An 11,365-nucleotide genomic window follows, 5' to 3' on the forward strand; every position below is an offset into this window, starting at 1 on the left:
GCATTTCTCATGGCCAATCCTGGATGCATCACTTCCATCTGCAATGAATTGCTGCTAGGCCCACCTGCTCTTATAACTTGTTGAACCTGACAGAACCTCATGCTGGGTATTTGTGGCTGCATGGTCACTTGACCCTGGTAAAGGCTTCTATCTTTACCAGGTGGTAAATTATTATTCAGAGGACCTATTATTCAGATAGTGTGTAATTTTTCTGGTTCCAGAGTCCTAAGAGTCTAAATATGATTCTCTTATTGGTATTTGTATGACCTCCACATGGCATCTCTTCCCACGAATACCTCCAATACCATAGGAGTCATTGAATCATAGGGCCAAAGTGGTTGGGCTATTTACACTGCAGCCAGATCTGTTACAGAACAATTTCCTACTCCAGGTGCCACTCAAAACTGACAGCCTTCTGTGTATGTGGGCTGTAACACATTTTGGAATATGGAATATGTTGTCTCAAAAACCTGAAGAGACCTACCAGGCTTTGTGCTTCCTTCATTGCAGGAGGAGTTCCCTAATGCAATAATTTGTCCTTTACTCTGAAAGAAGTTGTGGCATGCCCAATCTGAGATAGCAGGCCCCTGAATCTTTGTAGATTTATATTTATCTTCCATTCTTTAGACAGAGTTCATGTGCATTACCAAAGCCTTCAATGAACTTGTCATTTCTTACTCATCTAGTCAATTTTCATGATGTTATCAATAAAGTATACTACTGGGATGTTCTTTAAGATGTCCAGACAATCTAGATCTTTCAGATTATATTATGGAGGAGGAAAGGATAAATAACATAGCCTTAAGTCAAGATTGTTCATGTGTACTGCTTTTCTGTTCCAAGTGTGTGCAATCTGCTTTTGATCTTCTTTTCTGATGAAACAGCACTCATTTGCTAGGTCAGTGGTTATGTACAATGTACTTAAGGCCATTTGCTGTAGAAAAATATACCAGCTTAGGTCTAGGCTCTTGATTGAGTCATGCTCTGGTATTTATCAGGCTTTTGTGGCATCCAGACTAGTGAATTAAATGGTGATATGATGGAGACTAGCAGCCCTGCTTCTTTCGGGTCTTTAACTGTGCTGCTAACTTCTGTCGTTCCCTTAGGATAAAACAAAGTTTTTGATTTACTCTCTTATCTTTGGTGGGGTGGGGGTTCAGTTTTGGAGCTTTCTGCTTGGTCTTCCCTACTTGAGGGCTCTTACCCCAGAGACTAAGAAACCAAAGTGGAAGTTGTGCTAATATTGTCTATTCCAATTAATCAGTGGTGGTCTGTGAAAATGACCGCTAGGTGGATCAGTGAACCCCAAAGGCCAAATGTAAGCCAAACATAGACCAAGAGTCCACTCAGTACCTGGCCTTTACATGTCTCTACTCTAGCAGAGGAACTATGTTGATACTTCGGCTCTGGGTATCAGTGTCAATTGGGAACCTGTATCTGCCAGTCTCCCTTCCCACTTTACAGTGGCATTAGTAGGTGGCCATAGTGAAGCAGCATCATTGTCTGGGGTGATAACTGAGATTCGTTGTCTCACGGCCACGGAAAATTAAGACATGGATGCTCAAAGAGTAAGGTTGAGAGTGGAAGTTTAATAGGCAAAAGAAAGAGAATAGCTCTCTCTGCTGCAGACAGAGGGGTCCCAAATGGGTTTTCTGGGTCTATGGTGAAATGAAGGGGTTTTGTAGGTGAGCCTGAGGAGGCAGTGTCTGATTTACATAGGGCGCAAAAGATCGGTTGGACCAGGTGTTCCATTTGCATAAGGCGTGAAAACCTGGTTAGGACTAGATATACCATTGCAGAGGGCACGGGAAACTGGCCTCCCCGACCCTAACCATTTTTTATGCAGATGGTTCTCTGCCTTGCTAGCGCCATGTGCCATGTTGCTTATTCCTTTACACATGGTAACAAAAGGGAAAATGGTGCCTCCATGTTGACCATGCCTGGCCCCCAGGTAGCCCTTTTCCATTGGCACAGCTCCCAGCATTCACTCGTGCAAACTTCCAGGCTGCTTATCTATGTTTGCAATTTGATTTTCCAGACTGCTTTTGGTCGAAAAAAATAATTTCTTGGGCTACCTTTTGTTGGAAGGGAAGCCTTGATGAGGACTCTTTTACTCTACCTGCCTAAGTAATTTCTTTCTTTCTCCTGTATCAATAGGACCTCTTGTAGGAGGACTGGGCATCTACATTATGATTCTCCTATTGGTACTTGTGTGGGAGTCAAGATTACCTTAAACTTTTTTTTTTTTTTTTTTTTTTTGAGGCGGAGTCTTGCTCTGTCCCCCGGACTGGAGTGCAGTGGCCAGATCTCAGCTCACTGCAAGCTCCGCCTTCCGGGTTTACGCCATTCTCCTGCCTCAGCCTCCCGAGTAGCCGGGACTACAGGCGCCCGCCACCTCGCCCGGCTAGTTTTTTTTTTGTATTTTTAGTAGAGACGGGGTTTCACCGAGTTAGCCAGGATGGTCTTGATCTCCTGACCTCGTGATCCGCCCGTCTCGGCCTCCCAAAGTGCTGGGATTACAGGCTTGAGCCACCGCGCCCGGCAAGATTACCTTAAACTTTAGGCATGGCGTTGCAGGCTCCTTCCTACTGACGAACTGGCTTCTCCTTCAATTAAAGGATTGCAAGCCTGAAAAACTAGCTCAGATCCAGAATTTGGGCAAGGGATTATTACTTTTTAGTGAAGTGATTCCCCTCAGTCTCCTGATCATTTTTCTTCATTTTGATTACTATCTATATTAGTTTCCTATTTTTGCTGTAACAAATTACCACATACTTAGAGGTTTAGGACAGTACAGAGTTATTTTCTTACTGTTCTGGAAGTCAAAAATCTAAATTGTGTCTATGGGGCTAAATTCAAAGTGTTAGCAGGGCTGCCTACATTCCTTGGCTCATGACTGCATCTAACACCCTGGGTTGTCTAAACACAGACAGATACTGGTGTCTAGACACAGTGACTCCTGCTTTCTTTAACACAACTCCCTCTCTTTATGAGTCTCCTGCCTCCCTCCTCCCTTTATCAGGACGCTTGTGATTACACTGGACTGCCTAGATAATCTAGGATAATCTCCCCATGTCAAGATCTTTAACTTAATCACAAAATCCTTTTGTCATGTAAGGTGACATCTTCATAGTTCTGGGATTAAGACATGGACCTTTTGGGGGAATGGTACACATTAGACTTTCTTCTTTCCCAAACCCATGCACATATATAGCTGAAAAACCTGGGATTCCTTGCTGAAAGGTAATTTACAGCAGCAACTTTGGAGAAAAAACTATTTTCTAAAATTTCTGAAGTTCAGATAAGTTCATCAGACCATAGTATCTCTCCCCATGATGCCCAAGGCAGAGCTGTCAAGATTTTTTTCCCCTCAATATGAATGTAACTTCACTTGTGTGTCTAACATGCTGGGCCAGAAATGAAGATCAGTATACAATAGCTTATCCTTTTCTCACAACCTCATCTTTTTTGTTTTTTTTGTTTTTGAAACGGAGTCTCGCTGTGTCACCCATGATCTCGGCTCACTGCAAGCTCTGCCTCCTGGGTTCGCGCCATTCTCCTGCCTCAGCTTCCCAAGTAGCTGGGACCACAGGCGCCCACCACCGTGCCTGGCTAATTTTTTGTAGTTTTAGGAGAGACTAGGTTTCACCGTGTTAGCCAGGATGGTCTTGATCTCCTGACCTCGTGATCCACCTGCCTTGGCCTCCCAAAGTCCTGGGATTAGAGGCGTGAGCCACCACGCCCAGCCTCTTGCACCCTTGTCTTGTAACTCTAGCCTGTGGCTTTGATATGAGTTGCCATCAGAGCTGATGGAGCAGGTCAGAATCCTTTAAACTCAATGACTACTGAAGAAAAGAATGAGAAATTCTATCTAGGGAGACATAGGATTGCATACCTTTGCTTACGCTAGTGTAAGCTTGATTTTGGAATCAGCCAACGGGAATACTTTTCTGTGGCTGTAATTTTTTTTTTTTTTTTTTGTTTATGTGTATCCAAGGTTAGTTTGTTTACCAGTTTATTTCTGTATTCAATATGTAGGCATCTAATAATAGCAGGTGAATCACCTCTTTGGTTTTCATTCTGTAACACTGGAATTACATGACTGAGATTTCCTTTGTTTAGATTGTAGGTAAAATTAATGGACCCAAATGCTTAACCAGCAGCATTAAGATTAAATGTTTATTTATGTAATATAAGAATAGCCTATATACTTCACATAGGCTTAGTATATACATTTTCCCCTTCAAAACTCTTCTATATTTATTTTAGAACTTTTTTTTTTGAATTTTTCAAATCAGGACCAAGGGGGAAATGTTTTCTCATATTAAGATAGCAACACATAAATGTATTTTTAGAAAGTAAAAAATATTTTTAATAGTCAAAACTATGTAAATGTCTAGGTCCTTATTTTAAATGTTTTGGAGATTAAAGGACAGAATATTCTGGACTTTCTCCCCTGCCTGCTCAGTCAATCTCCCCCTTTTCCAATTGATTCTACTCTACTCCAAGCACTGGGGGTACAAAAGAGCTGGGGGTACAAAGATAAATAAGACATAGTTCCTGGTATAAACAAATTTAGCAAAAAAAAAAATGCATTAAAAATAGTGGTGGGGTAGCTGCCATTTAATTAACTTGACTTACTTTGTGCAAAGAGCTTTATGAGAATAATCTTACTTAGTCTTCAGTGTGTTCACTGTCCTTTATTCCCCTGTACACTATGTTCTCCCTGCGCTCTTAAGCAGCTTAGATCCCTTGCTTCATCCTCAATTCCTTTGAGTTCTTCTCTCCCTTCTTAGCACTCATCTAAAAGAGCCCACATTCAATTCCACACCCTACCTGCTCCTTGCCTGCACATATGCTACTGTAAGTGTCTGGAGGAACATCCACAACCAGGCTTACTGGTCTCTCTTTAAATTTATGGCCACCATTTGAAGGGAATCTTTACAGCTGCTATTACAGGAAAGGGGTCTCAATCCAGACCCTAAGAGAGGGTTCATGGATCTTGTACAAGAAGGAATTCAGGGTGAGTCCATAGAGTAGTGAAAGCAAATGTATTAAGAAAGCAAAGGAACAAAAGCATGGCTACTCCATAGACAGAGCTACCCCGAGGACTGCTGGTTGCCTGTTTCTGTGATTCTGTCTTGATGATATGCTAAACAAGGGGTGGATTATTCATGCCTCCCCTTTTTATACCATATAGGGTAACTTCTAACATTGCCATGGCATTTGTAAACTGTCATGGCGCTGGTGGGAGTGTAGCAGTGAGGACGACCAGAGGTCACTCCCGTCGCCATCTTGGTTTTTTTGGGATTTAGCAAGCATCTTTACTGCAACCTATTTTATCAGGAAGGTCTTTATGACCTGTATCTTGTGCCGGCCTTCTGTCTCATCCTGTGCCTTAACCATCAGGGAATGCAGCCCAGTAGGTCTCAGGTCTCGGCCTCATTTTACACAGCTCCTATTCAAGATGGAGTTGCTCTCGTTAACACGCCTCTGACACTGCCAGATAATCATACCATATTTTCCTAGTTCCTTTACTGTCCTGGAAAATGATTTTCATATGAACTCCTCCTCCCTCTCCCAATACCTTCTTTCCTAGATGGTCTTAGCTGATGGCAGAAAAAGTAGATGGAGTCAGAAGACAAATTCCATGAAGTCCTTCCAGGAAATATACCCAGCTACTGGACTCTGTGAGAAGATATTCTCCTCTTCAGTGACTGTGGAAGAACCAGTCTTGTTTCTAGCTAAGGGCAAGACCTCCACTCAAACAATAAATGTCACCTGAGTTGCCTATTCTAGAATTTTCATAGAGTCATTGACCTACTTCTCTCCTGCCTCATAAAATTTCCTCTCCTGACTGAATCAGCCTCATTGGCATAAAACTAATCAGTGCCCACGTACCAATTCTACTCTATTGAGCCTTTCTTTGGCCCATATGTTGCCTTGAAATTTTTGGACTGTATCATATTAGCAAAGTGATTCTTCGCCATCTTAATTCATCTGCTCTGAAATCTAGAATCAGGAAACTCTAAAAATGCATAGAGAAGCAAAAATAGACACTGTAAAATCTACATTGTAACTGCATGCCCTTTAGTTCCAGAAAAGTTCTTCTTCACCTATTTAATCTTTCTCCAGATGCAATTTTTAAAAATTCTTACATTCACTCACCTAATAATTATTGAGCAATTTCTATGGACAGGGCTCTATTTCAGGCACTCAGTGAATAAACAGACACATCTCATGCCCTCGAATAGCTAACATTCTGGTGATGGGGAGAATACCCAATAATAAAATTAATATGTCGTGGTAAAAAGTACTATGAAGATAAAGTAGGAAAGGGGGCTAGCAAGTGACAGGTGGTGTAATAAGGATATGTATTATTATATGATAATAAGAATATAAAGTAAACTCCATGATATTTGGGACTTACTATTCACCTCCATTGCACTAACACCTAGAAAAATAATGGCACATAGTAAGCACAAGGTAAGTATTGTGTGAATATTTTGAGAATTAATGAATGAATGAGTGATGGTGAAGAAGAGAACCCAGTTAGGAGGTTACAATAATTCACGTGATAGCTAATGGTGGCTAAACACAGGAAGAAACTTCGCAAATCATAAGAGGAGACCATAGTGTGGATACATTTAAAAGATAGAACTGGCTGGGTGTGGTAGTTCATGCCTGTAATCCCAGCACTTTGGGAGGCTGAGGCTAGCAGATCACCCGAGGTCAGGAGTTTGAGATCAGCATGGCCATCACGGCGACACCCTGTCTCTACTAAAAGTACAAAAATTAGCCAGGCATGGTTGTGGGCACCTGTAATCCCAGCTACTCAGGAGGTTGAGGCAGGAGAATTGCTTGAACCTGGGAGGCAGAGGTTGCAGAGAGCCGAGATCACCCCATTGCACTCCAGCCTGGGTGACAAGAACGAGACTCTGCCTCACACACACAAAAAATAGAAGCAATAGCATTTGCTGAAAGATTTTCTATGGAGAGTAGAGGCATGACTGAAGGAGAGAAATCAAGGATGGTGCCAAACCTTTGGCCTGAGCAACTGGAATGGAGTACCCATTGATTTAGGTGTGGAAATCTGGGGTGTGGCAGATGTGGTAGCCAAAGTTAAGTTTCTTTGGGACTGTAAATCAAGTCTCTATTTCTATGTCTTCACCTCCCTCTCTCACAGTTTCCTGAGATACCTAAAGCCAAGCACTGCTGTGTATCCAAGGAAAACCATTCAGAGTCATTCTACTGTGGAAAACATCCATACTGGTTCCATTCTTCTCTGTCTTGGCCAGACACAGAGGCATCCTGTGTTGATGGCTGCCTTTTTATAGCTAAGGAAGGCTTTTTCCTTCAAATTCATCTTAGAGGCTTTATTTTGGTTCAAGAAAGTGAAAGATAATTGAAGGGGATGAAACAAGGAAAATAGTGTTTGTTGTACATTTCTGATGATGGCAACAGCTTGAATCAATTTGCTGTGTTCTTGTGTCTGGCTGGTCACAGCAGTCAGATCCAGAAGAACACACTGCAATTGCCATTCAACATGGCCTCTTGCATGCAAACCTGACCTCAAAAAACTTAACCAAGTCTTGTTATTTGAAACACACACACACACACACACACACACACACACACACAATCAAGTGATCAAAAATAAGGTATAAAGGTATTTAGTAAAGAGTGTTCTGGATTTTTTTTTTTTTTTTTTTTTTTTTGAGACGGAGTCTTGCTCTGCCACCCAGGCTGGAGTGCAGTGGCCGGATCTCAGCTCACTGCAAGCTCCGCCTCCCGGGTTTACGCCATTCTCCTGCCTCAGCCTCCCGAGTAGCTGGGACTACAGGCGCCCGCCTCGTCGCCCGGCTAGTTTTTTGTATTTTTAAGTAGAGACAGGGTTTCACCGTATTAGCCAGGATGGTCTCGATCTCCTGACCTTGTGATCCGCCCGTCTCGGCCTCCCAAAGTGCTGGGATTACAGGCTTGAGCCACCGCGCCCGGCGAGTGTTCTGGATTATAATGATGGTAACAGAGGAGATAACTCAGATGTAAGAAAGGCAAAGAAACTTGTAAAATTTTTTTAAAAAAGGAGCAGTAGTGTTTTTTTTTTTTTTTAAGGATTGTAAATGTCCCCTACATATTTTTGCTTTTCTTGAGAAAAATGTGCAAGATCCTTTCCAGCAAGTTTGGGACGGTACAATCTATGGGAAAGATGCAGAGAGAGAGCTCTGCTGGTTTCCATAGTATGTAGTTAATTCTCTTTTTACTCTGTTCTAAATATAATCCTGCTCATTTGCATGCCAATCCCCAGAATGCTTTGTAATTTCACAACTCTTGGCTAGTGGTCTCAGCACTTATGCTTTAAGAACAAAGCAAAATGTTTAGGGCGTGCCTTTGGCCCAGTCTTTTTTTCTCCCCCTTGTGTTTTCCAAGAGTATAGGGAGGTGTTCTTTGCTTGGCGTTCATCCTCCTTTCCAGAGTATCACAGAAATAAAGTGGAGACTGCTGTGGACTTTTCTTGTGAAGACTGCATTCAGTCCAATTAACCATAAATAACCAGAAGCTTGGATTAACTCACTTGAGAGGGAATGTTTAAGGGGGGTTTTGTGTGTCCTTGGATTATGTGACCAGTCTGGTTCGTTTCGGGTTTATGGAAAGCCCAAGCTGGAGTATTCTGTATCCTCTTTCTGTGGATGCCTTATGTAGTTTATTGCAAGCACGCCTTCACTTTAATGACAAGATGTCTAGAATTGTCATCAGCAGGCTGCCTTATGGAAACGTGAATTCAAGATCCTCAACACAGCTTTAGTCATGCTTAGTGACATACAGGATTTCTATTTAATAGGACATTAAGATTGACAATTGGGGAGTGGTGGGAAACTTGTCTTAAAAGGGTTTTATAATAATAATTATTATTATTTTGCATAGCAAGTCTTGTTTTTCTTCCTTAAATTTTATGTTTGAAATTATTTTTCCTGGAGTTAAGGAGCTCCCTCACCCCCAGCCACCACTCAGACCCCACCCACAGTGGCCTCTCCAAATATGTCTCCCTTTGACCGTTTGATTTTAGCAGGTAGCTAAAGGACAATATATTCCATCGCCGAAGGGCCATGGTTTTGCTTGTAATAACATATAAAAACCTTCATCTATCAGCCCTGTCTAAAGTAAACTCTGGATTGTGAGCAGTGCACGTGGTTCATTACTGACGGGGAGCAATAGCAGTTCTACTCCGAATCCATGGCTGCACACAAGGAACGTGTCTGGGCTTCTGCCTTCCCACTCCACAGGTGTTTTCTACTTTTTACTCACAGAGCAGCATTCATGTTCTTTCTTTGATTCTGAGACTCAGGCAGTGGAGTTTCTTTAACAAGATACTACTTGGATATTTTTTAAATATAGGGAATGGTTGAGTCCACTCTTACCGTGCCCCTTGCAGCCTCTGAGAGCGAGTCACGGCTTTCCATTTTCTAATGTGTGTGTGTGTTCCGGGCCTAGGGACCCCAGCAGGCCCGGCAGGTTGCAGAGTCGGACCAGTCCCCAGCGTCTGAAGGGGCTGCGCCGCTGTTTACCACCCGGCGAGCAGCAGAGGCGGCGCCGAGCCCTCCTCTCGAACAAAGGAGCGGTCGCCGCTTTCGACCCGCGCGATGGCGGAGGAGAGCGGGTGCCGGGAGGGAAGCCAGGATCCGTCTCCATTCTGAAACCAGGGCAGGGAAGGTGGGAGATCCGACAAGGGGTAGGCTGGCGGCGGCGGTGCCGGGAGCTCGGCGCCGCGGCCGGGAGGGCGTAGCTGATGCTCCCACCCCCGGGCCTCAGCCTTCGCTCCTGAAAAGCCCCTCGCGCCCCCTGGTGGCTGTGGAGCAGCCTGGCTCCACCGCACTCGCAAATCAGGAAAAAAAAAAAAAGAAGAAAAAGAAAAAGTGGGTGAGGCAGATGCAAAGAGGAAAATCAATAGGGATAAGAGAGAAGAGGGAGGAGTCGCAGATCAGCCATTCTTGTCTTACGGGGTCCCAGCTGGCACAGCAAAAGAAAAAAAAAAAAACAAAACCCGGGCGTGAACGCGGGTGGAGGAGGGTGTGCGTGGGGGGGGGCGGGGGTGAAAGGGGGACCGGGGAGATTTACTATTGTCTCTGGCAGCCGCCGCGGGAGCCCGGGAGGGGGGCGGAGGCGGGCGGAGGCGGCGGCGCGGCCAGCGCACCATTCACTCCACCTGATCTCGGGGCGCTGTGCGTTGAGGATAGGCGCGGGCGAGCCGGAGCAGCAGCAGAAGGAGGGAGGGAGCCAGCCGCTGCAGCCACCGCCGCCACCATGTCCTACCAAGGCAAGAAGAACATCCCGCGGATCACGGTGAGTCCGGGCGGCCGCCGCTCCCTCCCTCCTCGCTCGCTCCCCTTGCCCGCTGCGCTGCGGGCGGGGTCGGCTCGGATCCCGCCGGCTTCACTGGCCCGGTCCCCGGGGAGGGACGGAGACCCGGGGTCCGGGTGGCGAAGCGCGGCGGTCAGTCCAGCCGGCGCCACGCAGACTGAGCGACCCTGGGGTTTGGGGAAAACAAAACAAAGAGGAAACCCAAACAGTGGCGCGGAGAAGTTTGGATTATTTATTCTCCCTTCCCATCGCAGGCAGGAGCGCGGGGCTCGCGGCTCTCCCAGGACCCCTGCTCCGCCTGGGGTGTCGGTTTGTGCCGCCCCAGGTTGAGGTGTGCTTTTTGTCTAAGGATCCTTTCGGCCGGGCTGGGTTTGGAGAGATGACACCTTTCCCCAGGGGTACTTCGTAGCCCGACCGCGCCCCTCTCCCAGCTCCAGCCCCACGGCTCTGACCCCTGCGCCGCGAGGGTGGCAGGGTGTCTGGACCACCTGTCCTTGCGGTGTCCCCTTCATGCCCGCGTTCACTCCGACTCATATTTCAATGTATCATTTATGGGACTGGACAGCTAACGTGGCTGCAGTGGGAATGATCAACTTTGTGTGTGTGTGTGTGTGTGTGTGTGTGTGCCTTCGATGCACTTTACATTTTTCATTTCTTTTCTCCCTCACATCAAAGAAAAGGCCGAGTTTTTAGAGCAGATTTTAGTTTGCTGTCGCGGGCGCACGCTGTGTGCATGCAGTGTTCAACCCATTGTGTGCAAGACCGAGACGCCGCGACCGGCGGGTGTCAAATGCGCTAGGGTGCGCCTAGGGCGGGGTGGAGAGGGGACGTGCCATTATCAGGTACAGAAACCGCGTCTTCACCGGCGTCCAGCAAGTCTGGGATTCCGTGGTGATGCGCTGCAACGATGCCCCCAAATAGTAGGCACATATGGCAGGCTGGGATGGGCATTTACAAAAATAGAATAAATAAAAACTAACGTTTTTTAGTTTAGCACGGAGCAGTG

General features: G+C 45.4%; 1 protein-coding gene across 2 annotated transcripts in view; it reads left to right on the plus strand.

The window, feature by feature from the left end:
* The window catches only part of DPYSL3 (dihydropyrimidinase like 3), a 121,463-nt gene that overhangs the window by 46,623 nt on the left and 63,475 nt on the right, over positions 1-11,365 (plus strand). The window contains exon 1 of one of the 2 annotated variants that reach the window (XM_033180743.1): positions 9,089-10,341. The exons of the other annotated variant lie outside the window; for it this stretch is intronic. Coding sequence (XP_033036634.1) covers positions 9,928-10,341 — 414 coding nt within the window. The 5' untranslated portion in view covers positions 9,089-9,927. Of the gene's footprint in view, positions 1-9,088; positions 10,342-11,365 lie in introns of those variants that run through there. 2 annotated transcript variants of the gene reach the window in all.

This window comes from Trachypithecus francoisi, unplaced genomic scaffold (genome assembly GCF_009764315.1).
Source record: "Trachypithecus francoisi isolate TF-2019V2 unplaced genomic scaffold, Tfra_2.0 Lachesis_group2, whole genome shotgun sequence".
Lineage (NCBI taxonomy): Eukaryota > Metazoa > Chordata > Mammalia > Primates > Cercopithecidae > Trachypithecus > Trachypithecus francoisi.